This window comes from Amblyraja radiata, chromosome 1 (genome assembly GCF_010909765.2).
Source record: "Amblyraja radiata isolate CabotCenter1 chromosome 1, sAmbRad1.1.pri, whole genome shotgun sequence".
Lineage (NCBI taxonomy): Eukaryota > Metazoa > Chordata > Chondrichthyes > Rajiformes > Rajidae > Amblyraja > Amblyraja radiata.
This window is the reverse complement of record NC_045956.1, coordinates 134,093,896-134,111,875: the sequence shown is the minus strand read 5'-3', so window position 1 is coordinate 134,111,875 and position 17,980 is coordinate 134,093,896. Positions and strand designations below refer to the sequence as shown.

The window sequence follows — 17,980 nt, the reverse complement described above, 5'->3', positions numbered from 1 at the left end:
TAGTCCCCCCTGCCTGCGTTTGCTCTATATCTCTCCAAGCCTGTCCTATCCATGTGCCGGTCTAACTGTTTCTTGAACATTGGGATAGTCCCAGCATCTACTAGGTCCTCTGGCAGCTTGTTCCATACACCCCCCACCCTTTGTGTGAAAAAGTTACCCCTCAGATTTATTTTCATCTTAACCAATATCCTCTGGTCCTCGATTCACCTCCTCTGGGTAAGAGACTCTGTGCATCTACCAAATCTATTCCTCTCATGATTTTATTTAATGGTGTATGGGTGGTTATCAGGGTAAGATAGGATAGACTGCTGGGAATCTTTCCCTATAGCAGAGGTAAATAAAACTAGTAGATATAGATTTAGGCCAAAGGCTAGGAGATGCAGAGGTGACCATAGGAATTAGTTTTTCACTCAGAGTGGTGAGCACCTATCAAGCTAGAGTTAATAGAGCTGGGTCGGTATTGGTCGGCGATGATGTGAATTTATTGTGAGATTGTATGACTGTTCATACAGCATAAGGATTCTATTGTTTAGTATACATTTCTTTCTGTGTTGTGGCTCCACAGGTTGACTAGTTTTAAGCTATGTCTGGGACTGCTCTAGTCATTTTTGGTCCTGTGCCTTCTTAATAATGGTAAAGTAAGGGATATGCTGGCCATGAGGTTACAATTCAGTGTACTCCAAAGACTGCAGATACCCAGTTCTGAAGTGTTTGATCTGCTCTAAATCCTTACCATTTCACACAATCGTGGTAGTGAAATCAAAGGGATTACAACTGTGCTGTAATCATTTGTGAGCCATCTTTTAATTTGTCATAATGTGGCATTGCAGTTATCTTTATTGAGGCTTGCTTTGATTCTGTAATTAATTAATTCAATTTAGATTTTCCAGTTGGCATGATGAGAACAGAGTTTGTAAAAAATTAGTTGAGGCCTCCGGTTTACCCTTCCAGGATATATCTGCTTTCTGCTTTCATAGATTTTTAAGCTATTGTATTGGTTTTGAAATCTATGCCACATCAAAGGTTAAAGTCTTAGAAGTATGATGTAGGTGTGGATTGAGTATGTTGATTCTTGTACTGAATTGAGAAATGTTCACTATTCCATTTAGGCATTTTTAGTGAAAATGCTGAATAACTGTATATATTTTCTATTCATACTTATAACTTAGGTTTCTTTCACTGACCTGACAGCTAATGCTAATTTCTGCAGGAATCTCCACTATACAACCTACTTGGACAAACAAGTGCACTACCTTGGCATTTTGTGGACATTGCATCATACCAAAATGTCCTGAGCTATTTTAAAAGCCACTATTCACCTTCTGTTGTCATTTTAAAAGAACCATCTGCTGAATTGATCTTGAAGCTTTTAAAAGTGGTCGCAGGATTCGGTGATACCATGAACATACACAATGTGAGTAGACATAGTGAAAAATTGTCATGGATGAATCATGCTGAGTTTATGTTTTGTTTCCTAAATTGTGTCTTCCAGTACATCTACACCGTTATTTTTGTCTCTCCATACTATTCACTAACTGACAAAGCAAGCATTGTAAATCAATATGTAATTTATTAAATCGTATGGTTGTGACATCAAAGCTTTTCTTAAATCAGACACAACCTGCATCCTTTTGTACATTTTGATAAATGCAAACTTGTTTGAGTATTGAAAACCAATAACAATGATGCCAGTGAAATCATAGGCAGAGGGAGAGGAATCTGGTGAAGCTGATGGGCTTGTGTATGTTTATTTCAATGTATGGAGTATTGTGTGGAAAGGAGATTAATTTTGAGGCAAGATCTGTGCTTGGGACAATAATTTTGTGGCCATTGTGGAAACTTGGTAGTGAGAGGGACACGACTGACAGCTCAACGTTCCAGGGTTTCGATGTTTCAGGCATGATAGAGAGGGAGGGAAAAGAGATGGAGGAGTTGCTCTGCTAATCAGGGTGAATATCGTGATGGCACTCAGAGAGGACATACTCAGAGAGGAGTTTGTCCACTGAGACAATATGGGCAGAGTTCAAAAATAAGAAAGATGAAAACACTCCAATGGGATTGTACGAAAGGCCCCCAAAGCCAACGCAACAGGGTTGTCCCAGTGGATGACTTTAACTTTACAAATATTGACTGAGGCTTGCTCAGTGCCAAAGGTTTAGATGGGGCAGAATTTGTGAAGCATATCCAAGAGGGCTGTCAGTATAGGGATAGTGCAACTCAAGAAGGGGACATACTGGACCTTGTGTTGGGAAACGAGCCAGACTAGGTAATTGGTGTTTCATTGAAAGAGTATTTTGGGAATAGTAATGACAACTACATAAACTTTATGATTGTCTTGAATAGGGATAGGTCTGGACCTTATGGGAAAGCACAAAATTGGATTAAGGCAAATTACAACATTATTAGGCAGGAGCTCAGGAGAGTACATTGTGAGCACTGTGAGTACATTGTGATCCCCACCTGACATGTGGGGATCGTTTGAAAGCCAGTTGATCAAAGTCCAGAATTGGCATGTTCCAGTAGAAGGAGGGATAAGGATGACAAAGTAAGGGAACCTTGAATGACCAATGAGGTGTAAATTTGGTCATAAGGAAAAAGGAAACATATGCAAGGTTTAAGAAGGTGAAATCTGACAGGGCATGGGGAATATAAAGCAAAGAGGAGAGAACTCAAACATGGCAATTAGTAGGGCCAAAAGGGACCATTAACTGACTTTGGTGAGTCGGATGAAAGAAAATGACAAGGCTTTTTTTTAAAACCTAAACGAACAGGAGGGTAACCAAGGAGAAGGCAGGGCTTAAGGATAAAGGAGGGAATTTATGCTTACAATCAGGGGATGTAGGCGAGATACTAAAGGAGTACTTTGCATCTGTATTCACCAGGAAGAAGGACATGGAAGACAATGAGATCAGTCTGGAAAATGCTAATATGCAGGGGCAATTTAGGATTTTGTAGAAGGAGTGAGAGGACTCTTGAAGAGCATTAAGGTGAATAAATCCCCAGGGCCGAGCCTTGATGAAGATTTTTGCATCTTCTCTAGCGAGATCCCAGAGGGCTAGAGAATAGCTAATGTTGTTCCTGTATTTATGCAGGGAAGTAATGAGAATCCAGGGAATTATGAGCCAGTGAACCTCATGTCAGTGATAGGGAAGCTAATAGAGAGGATTCTTTGGAATAGAATTTACTCCCATGTGGAAGAGAATGGGTTAATCAGTGACAGTTACCATGGACAAACTTGGGTTGTTTTCCCTAGAATGCCGAGGTTGATGGGAGACCTATTAGAATTATATAAAATTATGGGAGACATAGATAGGGTAAACAGTCAGAATCTTTTTCCCAGGGTGGAAATATCAAATACTAGAGGGGATTGCTTTAAGATGAGAGGGACAAAGTTTCAAGTCCTAAATCAATTCTTACACATTAAACAAATACTAAATCAGAAATCACCAATTAATACATCAAGCAACATAAGGGAAAGAAATCCATATTTTTTTTCATCAGAAATCTTGAACAATACACCAATTATGTCACAAGTTACAAAATATTTATATTTGGATATTAGAAGCATATTGTTTTTTTTGTTTTTTTTACTTTTTGGTGATGATTACCATAAAACGTGAACACTCTATTCACTAATATTATCTGAATTATTTCTTTAGGATGCCACACATAAATGCAAGGCTTTTGTCCACCAAGTTGTCCAGAGCCTCGTCACTTTAGATCAGAATACTCGGATAGTCCATGCTCAACTAGAACACGAGATGATAGTGTTATTGGATGATATTGTCCTTTTTAATCCACCAGGTTAGTGCATTCTAAAAATGATCTTGGTATAGTCTGTTGTGGGAATGGAAATTGGATTTCAGTTTTGATGAAAGGTAGTGTCGAAATATTCAATTGTAGTTTTACATTATTTATTATATTTGTACTTTTTTTTATTAGGCTTTGCATATTTGACTATATATTTGTGTACAGTATGAAAACAATAGGACATCTACACTATCATTGCATCTTGATGGCAAAGTAGCAATGTTACAAAATTTTGAGATTTTAAAAATCAAGTCTTTAATTTATCCCATCAGATAAAGCATAAAAAGAAGTTTAATTTGACACCTAATTCACTTTCATATCTTCAGTATTAGAACAGTTATGGCCATTTTCATACTCGGAAATTGGCATCTTGTTCCCTATTGCTTTTTCATTGATTTAACACAAAAGCTGTGATCGAGAACATTTAAAGGCCGATAACTTTCTTAAAATTTAAGAGAACTGAAATAAAAATTCAGTTATTATAGATTGAAGCATTCTGAAACAAATATGAAACAATCTTACTTAGATGACTTGAAATTAAAGCATATAATTAGTTAGTTACCTAATTGTAGCTAATTACAAAATTCAATTACTAGATCTAAACATCTATCCATTTCTTAAGACTAGATTAACATTTTTAAATAGCCTAAGTGTCCAAAAAACATTCACACAAGAATTCAGAATATAACATAATTTTTAAATCTCATTGTCATGGGTTTATAGGCCAAATGGAAGGAATTTAATGTTTAATACCTGTAAATTAATGGCCATTTAAATCAGCTTGCGAGTGGGATTTTCTGCAACGGGACCATTTAGAACGTTGAGGTTGCGGTGAATTTATACCCCCATATCTGCAGCAAATACACTGCCGGTTCTTCGGGGGGGGAAATCACCGTTTCGCAACTTAAATGTGAATTAAATACATCTTAAGAAACACTTTTATACATAAAAATAAACTACTTTCTTTTACCTGGTCCTCCATAAAATCCGTCCCAGTTGTCGGCATTGACGGCTTCAGAAGCTGCTTTTAAAATCATTCCAGCGATTAACTTGTCAGGTGAATTTTTTTTTAAAACACACAGAACGGCCATAGGAACGATTCTTAAGCAAAATCTTGCACTCCAACAAATATAATTCAGGACCAGGTCGGGGAAAAAAACCCGTTTTAACCCCGCCCCCCCCCCCCCTCAAACGCGCCAAAATCGCGCACACGGCCAGTGGCAGAATTACAGCGCCGCTGAAGGTAAGTTTTGTAACATACCAAGTCAAAGGGAGCTATTACTGAGTCAAATCAGCTGAATACTCTAAATCTTTTGTATTTTTCTTGAATTATATTTTTCCATATTCTTTCCACAGAAGTGGACAGTCAGCTGCGACACATGGCAAGCGCCAGTCTTTTTATGGAAGTATTGATGATGCTGAATAATATTAGTGTCACATCCTCAGAATCACTGCGTATAAGTTTGCGGTCTTGGATCGAGACTAAGGTGCACTATAATCTGGCATTACCCCTACTGACTGCAGTATGTCAAAGTGTGGCATCTGTCAAGCATATGGCAGAAATGACTGAAGCCAGCATTATGGCTTACTTCAAGGATGGTAAGCAGCATGTTCAGGTGTGGAGAACTGATTTGATTTTCTTCATATTCTGTCTAGCTGTTAAGAGTTCAGGAATTCTTATATTCGACCTGTAATCTTGACTTTTATTTTTTTTAAATGTGGCAACTGCTGGTAAGACAATATTTACTACTCACTCCGAACTGTTATTGAGAATGCCAACATTTTGAGCTGCTATAGATCACGTGTTAGAGATGCTCCAATCGTGCAATTAGACAGTTACAAGATTTCAATGTATGAATAGGATTTATTTGCAGGGTGCTGTTTGCTTGGAGAGAAACAATAAACAATAGACAATAGGTGCAGGAGTAAGCCATTCAGCCCTTCGAGCCAGAACCGCCATTTAATGTGATCATGGCTGATCATCCCCAATCAGTACCCCGTTCCTGCCTTCTCCCCATGTCCCCTGACTCCGCTATTTTTAAGAGCTCTATCTAGCTCTCTCTTGAAAGCATCCAGAGAACCGAGAATTCGACAGACTAATACCTGCTGGTGTTTCTACTACCTTTCGTCTTGGTCACAGAGGTGCTATTAAAAAACATACATATATATATATAGAGCCTCTTGTAGATGGTGCAGATTGCATCAACCAATTAATGGAAGGCAAAAGTTTAAAGAAGTGGCTGGTGACAGTCGAGTGTGCTCATTGGTCAGAGATGAATAAAAGGAGTATTTCAGCAGTGGAGTAAACTGACTTCTTGACCACATATTTATGTAACTTGTTGAGTTTCTGGTTCTCACAGATCATTAATAAAGAGAGATTTGGTGATGGAAACCTAAATGAAATAGTTGGGGATGGACGGCAGGGAGGATTGCAGATGATAAAAAATATTTGTTATTTATTGGTAACTTGTTGATTGATGCTGAAATTTTATTTTCTGGATTGATTTTTATCTGTTTCTACTATTTCAATAACTATGCTTGTGTAATGTTTTTGTTTAGGTGCATGGCATGATCGATATTTTGGATGGGGACCAATTTTAGTATCTCTTCAAGTGCCAGAATTAACTGCAGAAGAATTTCTGAAAGAATGTTTAGACTTAGAAAGCTACCTGACACTTTATGTGTACATTCTTCAGCACCTAAACATGGAGCAGACTCTATCCAATGAAATGAAAATGCTTGTTCTACTTAATAAGTGGATAGACCAAGTCTTTCCTAGGTAATATTTATTCAAAATATCTTGGGTAAGATACATACTGTATATTACGTGAAACTGAAAGAATGTTGTTAGATCTTTTGAAGAGTTTTAGATTTATAGGCTGACACCATAGAGAGAATGTTTTTTCATGAAATGAATGAATGAATACGTTTTTTGGCCAAGTTTTCACATACAAGGAATTTGCCGTGGTGCTCTGCCCGCAAGTGACAACATGACATACAGTGAGTTAGAAATGACACATAAAACATTAACCATTAATAATAAAACATTATTGATTAAACATGTGAATTAAATAAAATACCAGAGCAAAAGGAGGCTACAAATTTTTGGTTATTGAGTAGAGCTACTACTCGCGGAAAAAGCTGTTTTTATGTGTGGCTGTGGCAGCTTTGACAGTCTGGAGTCGCCTTCCAGAGGGAAGTGATTCAAAGAGTTTGTGGCCAGGGTGAGAGGGGTCAGAGATGATCTTACCCACTCACTTCCTGGCCCTTGCAGTGTACAGTTCGTCAAGGGAGGGAAGGTTGCAGCCAATAACCTTCTCAGCTGATCGGACGATTCGTTGTAGCCTCCAGATGTCGTGCTTGGTGGCTGAGCCAAACCAGACCATGATGGAGAAGGTGAGGCCAGACTCAACGATGGCCATATAGGATTGGACCATCATTGCCTGTGGCAAATTATGCTTCCTCAGCTGCCACAGGAAGTACATCCTCTGTTGTGCCTTTTTGACTGTGGAGTCGATGGTAGCCCCCCATTTAAGGTTCTTGGAGATGATAGTTCCCAGAAATTTAAAAGACTCCACAGATGTTACTGTGGTGTTGTTGACAGTGAATGGGGTGAGAGGAGGGGGAGCTCTCCTAAGGTCTACTATCAATTCAACTGTCTTAAGAGCATTGAGCTCCAGGTTGTTGCGATGGCACCAGGTTGCCGGCTGTGTCACTTCCTGTCCGTAGGCAGATTCCTCCTCATCCTGGATCAGTCCAACGAGGGTTGTGTCGTCCGCAAACTTGAGAAGCTTGACAGAGGAGGTGCAGTCATTGGTGTAGAGGGGAGAGTACGCAGCCTTGCGGTGCTCCTATGCTGAGGGTTTGCGGGTGGGAGATGTGCTTTCCCAGCCTCAAATGCTGCTTCCTCTCTGTCAGGAAGCTGGTGATCCACCGACAGAGAGGTTCAGGCACAGTCAACTCGGAAAATTTGGAGTGAAGTAGCTCTGGCACAATGGTGTTGAATGCAGAGCTAAAATCAACAAACAAAATCCTCGCATAGTCTCCCGTCGGTCTAGGTGCTGGAGGATGAAGTGCAGGCCCAGGTTGACTGCATCATCCATAGATCTATTGGCCTGATATGCAAACTGCAGAGGGTCCAGCAGGGGGTTTGTGATATTTTTCAGCTTGGCCAGCACAAGCCTTTCAAGGGTCTTCATGACTACAGAGGTCAGTGCGACATGTTGCATTAAGAGTCGCACCTGTTCTGGGAAAAAGTACAATTACGCATCTTAACATCTGTATAGGAACATTGTATAAACAACAGCAAGGTCACCAGTTGGGTAAGGGAGATGTGTAGAACACAAATTGCTGGAGTAACTCAGTGGGCCTGGGAGCATCTGTGAAGGTAATGGAAATCTGCTCTTGGATCTGTAAATGGATCGATTGTATGTATTGTCTTTCTGCTGACTAGTTAGTATGCAACAAAAGGCTTTTCACTGTACCTTGGTACACGTGACAATAAACTCAACTGATCTATATATCACAAAGAACAAAAGTCCCAGTATAAATCCCTATAGTACTTCACAGTAAACGCTGGACTAATTCAGCGGGTCAGGCAACATCTGTGGAGGGAATGCTGCCTGACACCCTGAGTTATTTGATAGGTTCCTGATAAGGAAGGGCGTCAAAAGTTACAAGGGAAAGGCAGGATAAAGGGATTGAGAAGGAAAAATTGATCACCCATGATCGAATGACAGAGATGACTCAATCTATGTGTTATGGTCTTACTTAGTGTTTTGCTCAAGATTCCAGCATCTGTGGTTCCCTGCATCTCCTATAGTACATCATTGGCCACAGACCTTCGTCTACCACACATTGCCTCCTATCATCAACCTTAAGGGGTTGGACAGGCTAGATGCAGGAAGATTGTTCCCGATGTTGGGGAAGTCCAGAACTAGGGGTCACAGTTTAAGGATAAAGGGGAAATCTTTTAGGACTGAGATGAGAAAAACATTTTTTACACAGAGTGGTGAATCCCTGGAATTCTTTGCCACAGAATGTAGTTGAGGCCAGTTCATTGGCTATATTTAAGAGGGAGTTAGATGTAGCCCTTGTGGCTAAAGGGATCAGGGGGTATGGAGAGAAGGCAGGTACAGGATACTGAGTTGGATGATCAGCCATGATCATATTGAATGGCGGTGCAGGCTCGAAGGGCCAAATGGCCTACTCCTGCACCTATTTTCTATGTTTCAATCAAGTCAATTTTGGATCCAGTTCGGCAGCTTGCCTTGGATCCTATGTGCCTTACCTTCTTTGCCAGTCTACTTTAGCGGATCTCATCAAATATCTTAGTAATATCCAGATAGACAAAGTCTACTACCCTGCTTTCATCAAACCTCTTAGTAACCCATGCAGAAAACTATTCAGTTGGGGCTGGGCAGGATGTACCGCTTTTGTCACAAAACAGAACACGTTCACCTGAAAGTGGTGATTTTTTTTAAATTTGTACTATTTTAGTCTTTAGTAATTGATTATTTGCTAAATATTCAAGAGAAGTTTTAATCGCTGTTGAATATTAATGCTGCTAATTCCTTTCCAATAGCAGTGCAAATGAAGAGGTTAAACTGTTCCTATGGTGGCATAAATCAATGCAGTTGGCATTGATCCAGCTTGAGCAAAATGATGCAACTAGATTGGAAGTTTTGACAAGGATACTAAACGCATTGCAAGTGAAACAAAGTCATCTGGCAGAGGAGAGGGTCTCTTCTGGAATTCTGGGTGCAATTGGTCTTGGAAGGAAATCTCCACTCTCAAACAGGTGGGGCATTTTATGTGAAATCTAACCAAAAATGTGCTTCTTAGCTTTTTTCAGTGGTTTATAGATTTTCATCAGAAACAGATAAACAAAATTGCTGTTAATGTTTATGCTCACAAATGTATTCTTACATTTTCGTAAATTAGACAGAGGCAAAATGGTTTATGCGCATTTTTTATTAAATTTTGTTTCATATTTCCAACATCTGTAATACTTTTGTATAATACTCTGATAATTTGGACATATTTTAATATGCTTTCTAAAGTGATTACAAAAACTATCTATTTTATTGGACCAGGTTTCAAAAAAATGATATACAACCTACCATGGTTATTACAGACCTCTTCATAACAGATTTCAGTTGTAGTGAACTGAGCATCGCCACAGCAATCAAATACCACTATCTCTAAGAACACAGGCTCCTAGTTACACTGTGGGAGGCCATAGAAATTGACAACCAATTGCTTCAGTCGACACTTGGGCAATGATAGTCTATTAAACAATGTAACAAACAGCCTTTAGTATTTTTAGGTTGCAATAACAAAAATAAATTTTTACCCATTAAAAATAATTTTGTATTTGAAAATAACTCATGAAGTGACCGACCACTGGTGTGAATCGATTACTCAGTTATAGCGGACAATCGGCAATAATGGGCACCGTTCCTCCCTCACTGCCCCCATGATCCGTTATATCGAGAGTTAATAGTAGTTAATATTTATGTTAAGAGTTATGAAAACATATTTGAATAGGTTTTTATGTAACATTTCAGCTATACAGTATTTATTCCCAGCCTGTTGGCTCTGGTGGCATTTAGTACCGATTCCTATTTACCCCTGAACAGCTTATGTAATTGAGTGAATCATTTTTTGTGGATCAGGAGTTTTATATATACCTGACCAAATGAAAATATAAAATTTCCTACCCTGAAGATCAATGAACCATAATGTTGAAGTCTATGTCAATCCATTGGTTTCATGCTCGCAGTTAGTGATACTTGAATTTTATTTCCAGATGTATTTATTCAATTGCATGAATTTAGGATTTGATTGTCTCCAGATTAATATTCCAGTCACTATGATGCTAGTCTACTAACTTGACCCCTATGCTTCGACACTCCTTCAACCCCAAGATTCAGACGAGTTGTATATTAATCCCAGCTACTCAGAGTTATAGAGTGATACAATGTGGAAACAGGCCCTTCGGCCCAACTTGCCCACACCGGCCAACAATGTCTCAGCTACACTAGTCCCACATCCCACCAAACCTGTCCTATCCATGTATCTGTCTAACTGTTTCTTAAACGATGGGATAGTCCCAGCCTCAACTACCTCCTCTGGCAGCTTGTTCTATACACCCCCCACCCTTTGTGTGAAAAAGTTACCTCTCGGATCCCTATTAAATCTTTTCCCCTTCACCATGAATCCATGTCCTCTGGTCCTCGATTACCCTACTCTGGGCAAGAGACTCTGTGTATCTACCCGATCTATTCCTCTCATGATTTTGTACACCTCTATAAGATCTCCCCTCATCCTCCTGCGCTCCATTGAATAGAGACCCAGCCTACTCAACCCCTCCATATAGCTCACACCCTCTAATCCTGGCAACATCCTCAAATCTTTTAACCCTTTCAAGCTTGACAATATCTTTCCAATAACATGGTGCCCAGAACTGAACACAATATTCTAAATGTGGTCTCACCAACGTCTTATACAACTGCAACGACATCCCAACTTCTATACTCAATACTCTGACTGATGAAGGCCAAAGTGCCAAAAGCCTTTTTGACCACCTGATCTACCTGCGACTCGACCTTCAAGGAACCATGCACCTGTACTCGTAGATCCCTCTGCTCTACAACACTACCCAGAGGCCTACCATTTACTGTGTAGGTCCTGCCCTTGTTCTACGTCCCAAAATGCAACACCTCACACTTCTCTGTATTAAATTCCATCAACCATTCATTCCTCCGCCCACCTGGCCAATCAATCCAGATCCTGCTGCCATCTTTCACAACCATCTTCACTATCTGCAAAGCCTCTCACTTTTGTGTCATCAGCAAACTTGTCAATCTTGCCCTGTATGTTCTCATCCAAATCATTGATGTAGATGACAAACAGTAACGGGCCCAGCACCGAACCCTGAGGCACACCAGTGAACCCTGAGGCCTCCAGTCCGAGAAGAAACCTTCCACCGTCACCCTCTGCTTCCTTTCATGGAGCCAATTTGCTATCCATTCGGCTATCTCTCCTTGGATCCCATGCGATCTAAGCTTCCAGAGCAGCCAACCATGCGGAACCTTGTCTAATGCCTTACTGAAATCCATGGACCATACTGCTTCAGATTACTAGTATTTCCTCCACCACACATCTTAAAAAGAGTTAGAAGATAGTACAATAATTATTTGCAGCCTCCTGTTCATGTATCAAGTAAACATGCATGTGTTATGTATAGTAGAAAAACTGCAGATATTAGAAATCTGAAAAACAGGCAAGCGTTAGGTCAAGCAGCATCCGTGGGGAGAGAAATTGTCAATCTTTCAGGTCAAGGACACTTCATCAGAACTTTTAATGCCTATTTCTACAAGCCTTTTCCTGAGCAACATTTCTTAAAGAAAATCCCCCTTTTTATAAATGCTCAAATTCCCGATTGCATACTTCTACAGGTTCCGTGTGGTAGCTCGAAGCATGTCAGCATTCCTGCTAGTTCAGCTTCCTTCAGAAAACTGCATTCGTCTGAAGCCTGGCACAGAACTACAATTGTCTCTCAAAGCACAGCAGGTACTGAGATTTTTTTTATTCTCCCCCCCCCCCCCCCCCCAGAACATAGTGACGTAATTAGAGATCAGGTATATATTCGCAATGCTTTCATTAGTTACAATATCTTCTTCCTCCTCTCAGATTCTTGCATTCAATTGCTAAACCTGTAGGGTTTCATACACTATCCAGAAGTCCGTGTTGGTAAACAGTTTGTGGTTATAATTTCCGAAACCAAACTAAAGCTAAATAAGAAACAGAAAAGACTACTGCTAGAGCTCCTCCAGCACTTTGTTTCTTGTTTTTATGTTGTTTGAATGATTTCCCTTGCCTGGATCAGATTTCTCTCCTCTCTTGTATCCCTTCAGGTTTCCTCTTCACTTCTTGCTTTCTAGCCTGAAAACCTGCAAGTTCCTTCTGTCTTTGCACCTCGCCTAGATTATGTCAGTTTCCAGAGGGCAGTGTTCTCTGAATTGCCTCCAGCACTTGAATATCTCCCCTGATTTGCAGGGACCAGAATCTGACACAGTTTCAAAGATGGTCTATCTACAGTTTGTTCATAAACTTACTAAGCAGAAATGAAAGTAAGAAAAGCTGAAGAAAGTAGTAACATACTCGAATTTCTACAGCTAGTAATTTCACTTTCTTTTGATAATTGGTTGGACAAAATAAATTTTCATTTTACCAGGATTCCTAATCTTATGTAAATGCACAACTTCAGTTTAAGTTTGAACAATTTTCGTAGAATTCCCTAATGCATAAAAGATGAACCTCACACAGATGTGTTGCAAAAAAACAGAAATCAGAAACTACAGACTTCAACATGTATAAAGAATTAAAGTGCTTAAAATAGCAGTTATACTTTCAAAAGGATGCCTTCATAGCTAGCTCATAGTACTGCCAAATGGTACCCATTCTTCCTTTAATATAATTGGATGACAGAAAAAGTGGCATTGTCCTTAAAATGTAATCTTCTGCTTAAACTGGTTAATTTAATTCAAAGTATGTACTTGATATGGAGTATACACACTGAATTCCATGACCATGTTACCTTCTCATGATGTATGCACCTATAAAATTGTGCATTTGGAAACTTCTCACAAAAAAGAACAACTCAGACCATTTAGATCTTATCTCATCTATATTATACCAGTAGTATAGCACTCATTCAATATCACCCTAAGTTATGCCCTATTGTTTCTATGTGGAACTTAAATTCTGCTTCTGACCTCGGGTGTGAATGCTATTGTTAAACCAAAGTGAACGGACTGTTATTCTGTACTGAAAACTGCCAAACAAAATGTTTCCATTTGTTTTTCAGGCCCTAAATGTACTTGAAACAATGTCATTGAGTAAGCAGTATGCAGACTATCAAGAGGAGATTTCACAGGCAAAATTGTTCATCAAAAATCCAATCTATTGTCTTTGGGATGGCAACAAATTACTATCTATACTTATTAATTTCCTTTACCCTAACTCACATTATCTAGATATTATCCGCTAGATATTTTGCCAAAGGAGGACCTCGTCACAAGATTAAGAATACTGCAAGCCATTTTACAAGGATATCAGAAAAAAGAATTTGAACTAAAATTGCATTACTAAATTTCTTAATAAACAGTTATCAGGCAACAATTGCTTTTTACAAAATATGCATTAATAAATGGTCAAAGGATTTTTTTGGACATCAATATCTGTATTTTTATACAATAATCTGTAATATGTATTACATTGAGTTAAAATGTTTTGCCAGTGATGCATTGTTGGTAATTCCATAGCTGTGGCTTTCATTGTTTGTGGAAATGGTGAATTAAGTAGCCGTATTAAACAACTACTTAAAAGCATCTAGGAAATTTGTGTGATAGAGACCATAGACGTCTATTGGCTTATTTTAAAACTATTCAAAATTCCTCTCCGTTTCAATTCATCCAAACAAATCTTCCTTAAAATACATATTTTACATTGAATAATTTAGATTTTGCAGCAAGCTTATTTCTTAATTCCTCATTTCAAAATTATTCAAACTATTCAAAATTCCTTATTTCTTTATTGGTTTATTCATCCTAGAATAATGAACATTTGTAAGTGATTTAAATGTAGCAAGTTATCCCTATGCAGTTCATGAGCATTATTAAACACATTTTGACATGGAGCATATTGAGAGATACTGAGGAAGAGAACAAAGGCCATTAAGGAACTAAGTTTGCAAAATGAGGAAAATCAGAGGGAACTGAAGATTAATTAGTGTGTTAGTATTTAGCAGAGTAAAATGAACAAGAAACCAAATGTAGGTATATTAGATGATTATAGGAATGGAGAAGATCACAGGGGGAATTTGAAAACAAATATGTTCTGAATGAGATTTGGCTTGGAAAGAATGGAAGGTGCAAAGACACACAGGAATAAATTTGAGTTGTCGTGTCTTGGGGTAACCTGTTTGTTTCTGAATAACAATTCCAGAGCCCTGGGGAAAAATTAATTCAGGATCATTATTTTAAATTTCTTTCAATTAATCATTCAATCTTGTTATACAGTTTTGGGCACTGGAAATGGTTTGTGTTTGCCTACCTGATTCGTGTTCACCTAACTGACCCTTTCAGAATTTTAAATTATTTTATCAAGTCATTATCACAACTTGTTAAAGGCAAATTGGCAGATGTTATTTTGCAAGTAAAATTTTCTCATATTGATTCTTTATAATATGTCAAATAAACTGAAGGATAATCTTGATGCCGTCATAGTTGGTCACCTATTTCTGACAGTCCTTTTCCCTGCTGTGGCATCTCAATCTGCTGTCCTGAACAATTATACTCCATGGGGGCATTTCAGGTATTTAAATGGAATTGTATAGTTTAGTACCATTAGCCTTGGAAGTTTTCCATGGAAATATTAGCATATGCATAGTTAATATATTCACATTAAATTCTTGTGTCTACTTTTGGTGCTTTTTCATTTCAAGCTGCTAATTTATATAGATATGGAGTGCCATGTTTTTTTTAAATTTTCCTTGGAATTTCTTTAGTTTAAAATGTAATGTATCGGTTTTTTTTAAATCACTGGAATTTCATTAATTTCATTAGTCAATGCTAAGGGTATGTGACTAAATAAGTTCTCAGTTGTAGCAACATAGGTGCCATATTATCTCCAACCTCAAATATTTTTTTTACTACAGTAATCTATAAAAAAATTAATAACTATGAATACTTAACAGGCTGATTCTGCAATGAAACAATTACTTTTTTCTCACTGAAGATCTCAAAGTAGAATAAATTTGTGTTACAGCAACTGGAAAGCAGCCCAGTATATTTCAAATTTTCCAGTGTTGAGGATAAGCAAATATTTTTGTAAAGTAACATCAAAATACATCTAAAATAATTTAAAATCCAGTGTAATAACAATTGTCTACTTCGTATAAATGATAACATTTCCCAAGATTAATGTTTGATTCAAGTTTGAGGCACATCTTCGATGCTGCTGTTACAATGATATAAGGATTTGCACTTTATGGATGTGAATAAAATTGTTCAAATATAATAAGTGATATAATTTACAATAGCAAAGGTTTTTTTGTTCTGTTATTCAATTTAGTCAGATTTGAGATTATTATTAATGTATAATACATGTTTGAAGTGTAAAGATTCAAGTAATATTTGAAACATGCAATGAATGCAGTGCATCAAATGATGCCAAAAAGTATATTTGGTTCTTCTGGAATTGTATCTGCCTAGTTATTTTTGAGTAATGCTCTGAGGGGTTTTGCTGTACATAAGCTGCATTATGAATTTTTACTTGGTGTTCTTAAAATCTTAGTTGCAATTGAACTTTTGGAATTAAGGTATCTGTAAAATAAAGATATTCTGTGCCTAAATATGTCAATGCATTTCAATTTCCTTCATGTTTAATGGATTTCAAATGTGCATTTGCAAATAAGTAAATCTAGTTAGGTAAAATCATTGTCCGATACATCTTTATTCATCCCCAGAGGGAAATTGGTCTGCCGACAGTCACAACACACAAGGTACACAAAAACGTGAAATTAAAAGTGGAAAAAAAAGAAAAAGACAAGTGACTGTTGACTGGCTGCCGTGTGCACAGCGCCTTCACCGGAACAAACAAACACACTTATCCGCTGGGCAGGGGATTCTAAACCAGAGTGCACTTCCCCCCCCCCCCCCCCCCCCCCCCCCCGTTGTTCTTCACGGTGGTCCCCCCACGCCGGGACTTCCCCTCCCCCTCACGCTCATCAACTGCGAGGCTCCCGCCGCCGCCGCTGATGCTCCTTCAGCCTAGACTGGCCTCGCCACCCGGCTTCCCCACAGTACCCTGGAAGGCCTATGGGGCGGGTTGGGCCCACCGGGGTGCATTCCGGTCTTCAGTCGTTCTGGTCGGCGGCGGCACGGTTGGTCGGCGGGTGGATCGGGTCCGGGCTGCTCCCCGGGACACTCCTGCCGCGCGCACCTGATCCACTCCCGCCACATACTTCAATATGTTTTGATAAGTTAGTTAATGTAGTTATTGCTTCACCTTTCAAGCCTGGGCTTACATACTCAACCTGTTTGCTGATTTTAAACAAAGTGCTGGAAATAGCAGGTCATGTGTGTGCATGTGGAGAGAGTCTTATCGTTAAAGCCCTGTCCCACGGAACGAGTTCATTCCAAGAGCTCTCCCGAGTTTAAAAAAATCAAACTCGTGGTAAGCACGGAGAATGAACGTAGCGGATACGTCGGAGCTCGGGGACGTCACTTAGCGGCTCGTAACGCGAACGGCAGGTACTCGGGAAGACTCGCTAACGGCAGGTAAGCACGGGAAGACTTGAAGATTTTTCAACATATTGAAAAATGTCCATGAGAGCCCTGTGTACCGACGAGTGGCCATTACCGTAAATCTCCGAGTTCGAATCAGGGCAAACTCGGGGGAGCTCTTGAAATGAACTCGTACCATGGGACAGGGCTATTACAAGTCAATAATCTGAATTGTCACAAAACTGAAATGTGAACTCTTTCAATCACAATACTTCTTGGGATTGGGAAACTTTCATAGAACAGAAGGAAACAAAACGGGCGATAGTGGCTGAAAAGATGAGTATGAAGGTAAACTGGCCAGGAATATAAAGAAGGACAGTAAAAGCTTCTTTAGATATGTTAAGGGAAAAAGAGTAGCAAAGTCAAATGTGGGTTCCTTGAAGGCAGACACGGGTGAAATTATTATGGGCAACAAGGAAATGGCAGAAGAGATGAATAGGTACTTCGGATCTGTCTTCACTAAGGAAGACACAAACAATCTCCCGGATGTACTGGAGGACAGAGGATCTAAGGGGGTAGAGGAACTGAAAGAAATTTTCATTAGTCGAGAAATAGTATTGGGTAGGCTAATGGGACTGAAGGATGGTAAATCCCCTGGGCCTGATGGTCTGCATCCCAGGGTCCTCAGGGAGGTGTCGCTAGAAATAGTGGAGGCATTGGTGATCATTTTCCAATGTTCAATAGATTCAGGATCAGTTCCTGTGTATTGGAGGATAGCTAATGTTATCCCACTTTTCAAGAAAGGAGCGAGAGAGAAAACGGGGAATTACAGACCAGTTAGCCTGACTTTGGTGATGGGAAAGATGCTGGAGTCA

General features: G+C 39.1%; 1 protein-coding gene across 1 annotated transcript in view; it reads left to right on the top strand.

The window, feature by feature from the left end:
* epg5 (ectopic P-granules autophagy protein 5 homolog) overlaps positions 1-16,231 on the top strand; it is a 144,527-nt gene extending 128,296 nt beyond the window's left edge. The window contains exons 38-44 of the mRNA XM_033031094.1: positions 1,211-1,414; positions 3,660-3,804; positions 5,167-5,409; positions 6,370-6,589; positions 9,395-9,610; positions 12,273-12,387; positions 13,685-16,231. Of these exons, the coding sequence (XP_032886985.1) occupies positions 1,211-1,414; positions 3,660-3,804; positions 5,167-5,409; positions 6,370-6,589; positions 9,395-9,610; positions 12,273-12,387; positions 13,685-13,867 (1,326 nt within the window). The 3' untranslated portion in view covers positions 13,868-16,231. The remainder of the gene's footprint in view (positions 1-1,210; positions 1,415-3,659; positions 3,805-5,166; positions 5,410-6,369; positions 6,590-9,394; positions 9,611-12,272; positions 12,388-13,684) is intronic.
* Positions 16,232-17,980: the final 1,749 nt, after the last annotated feature.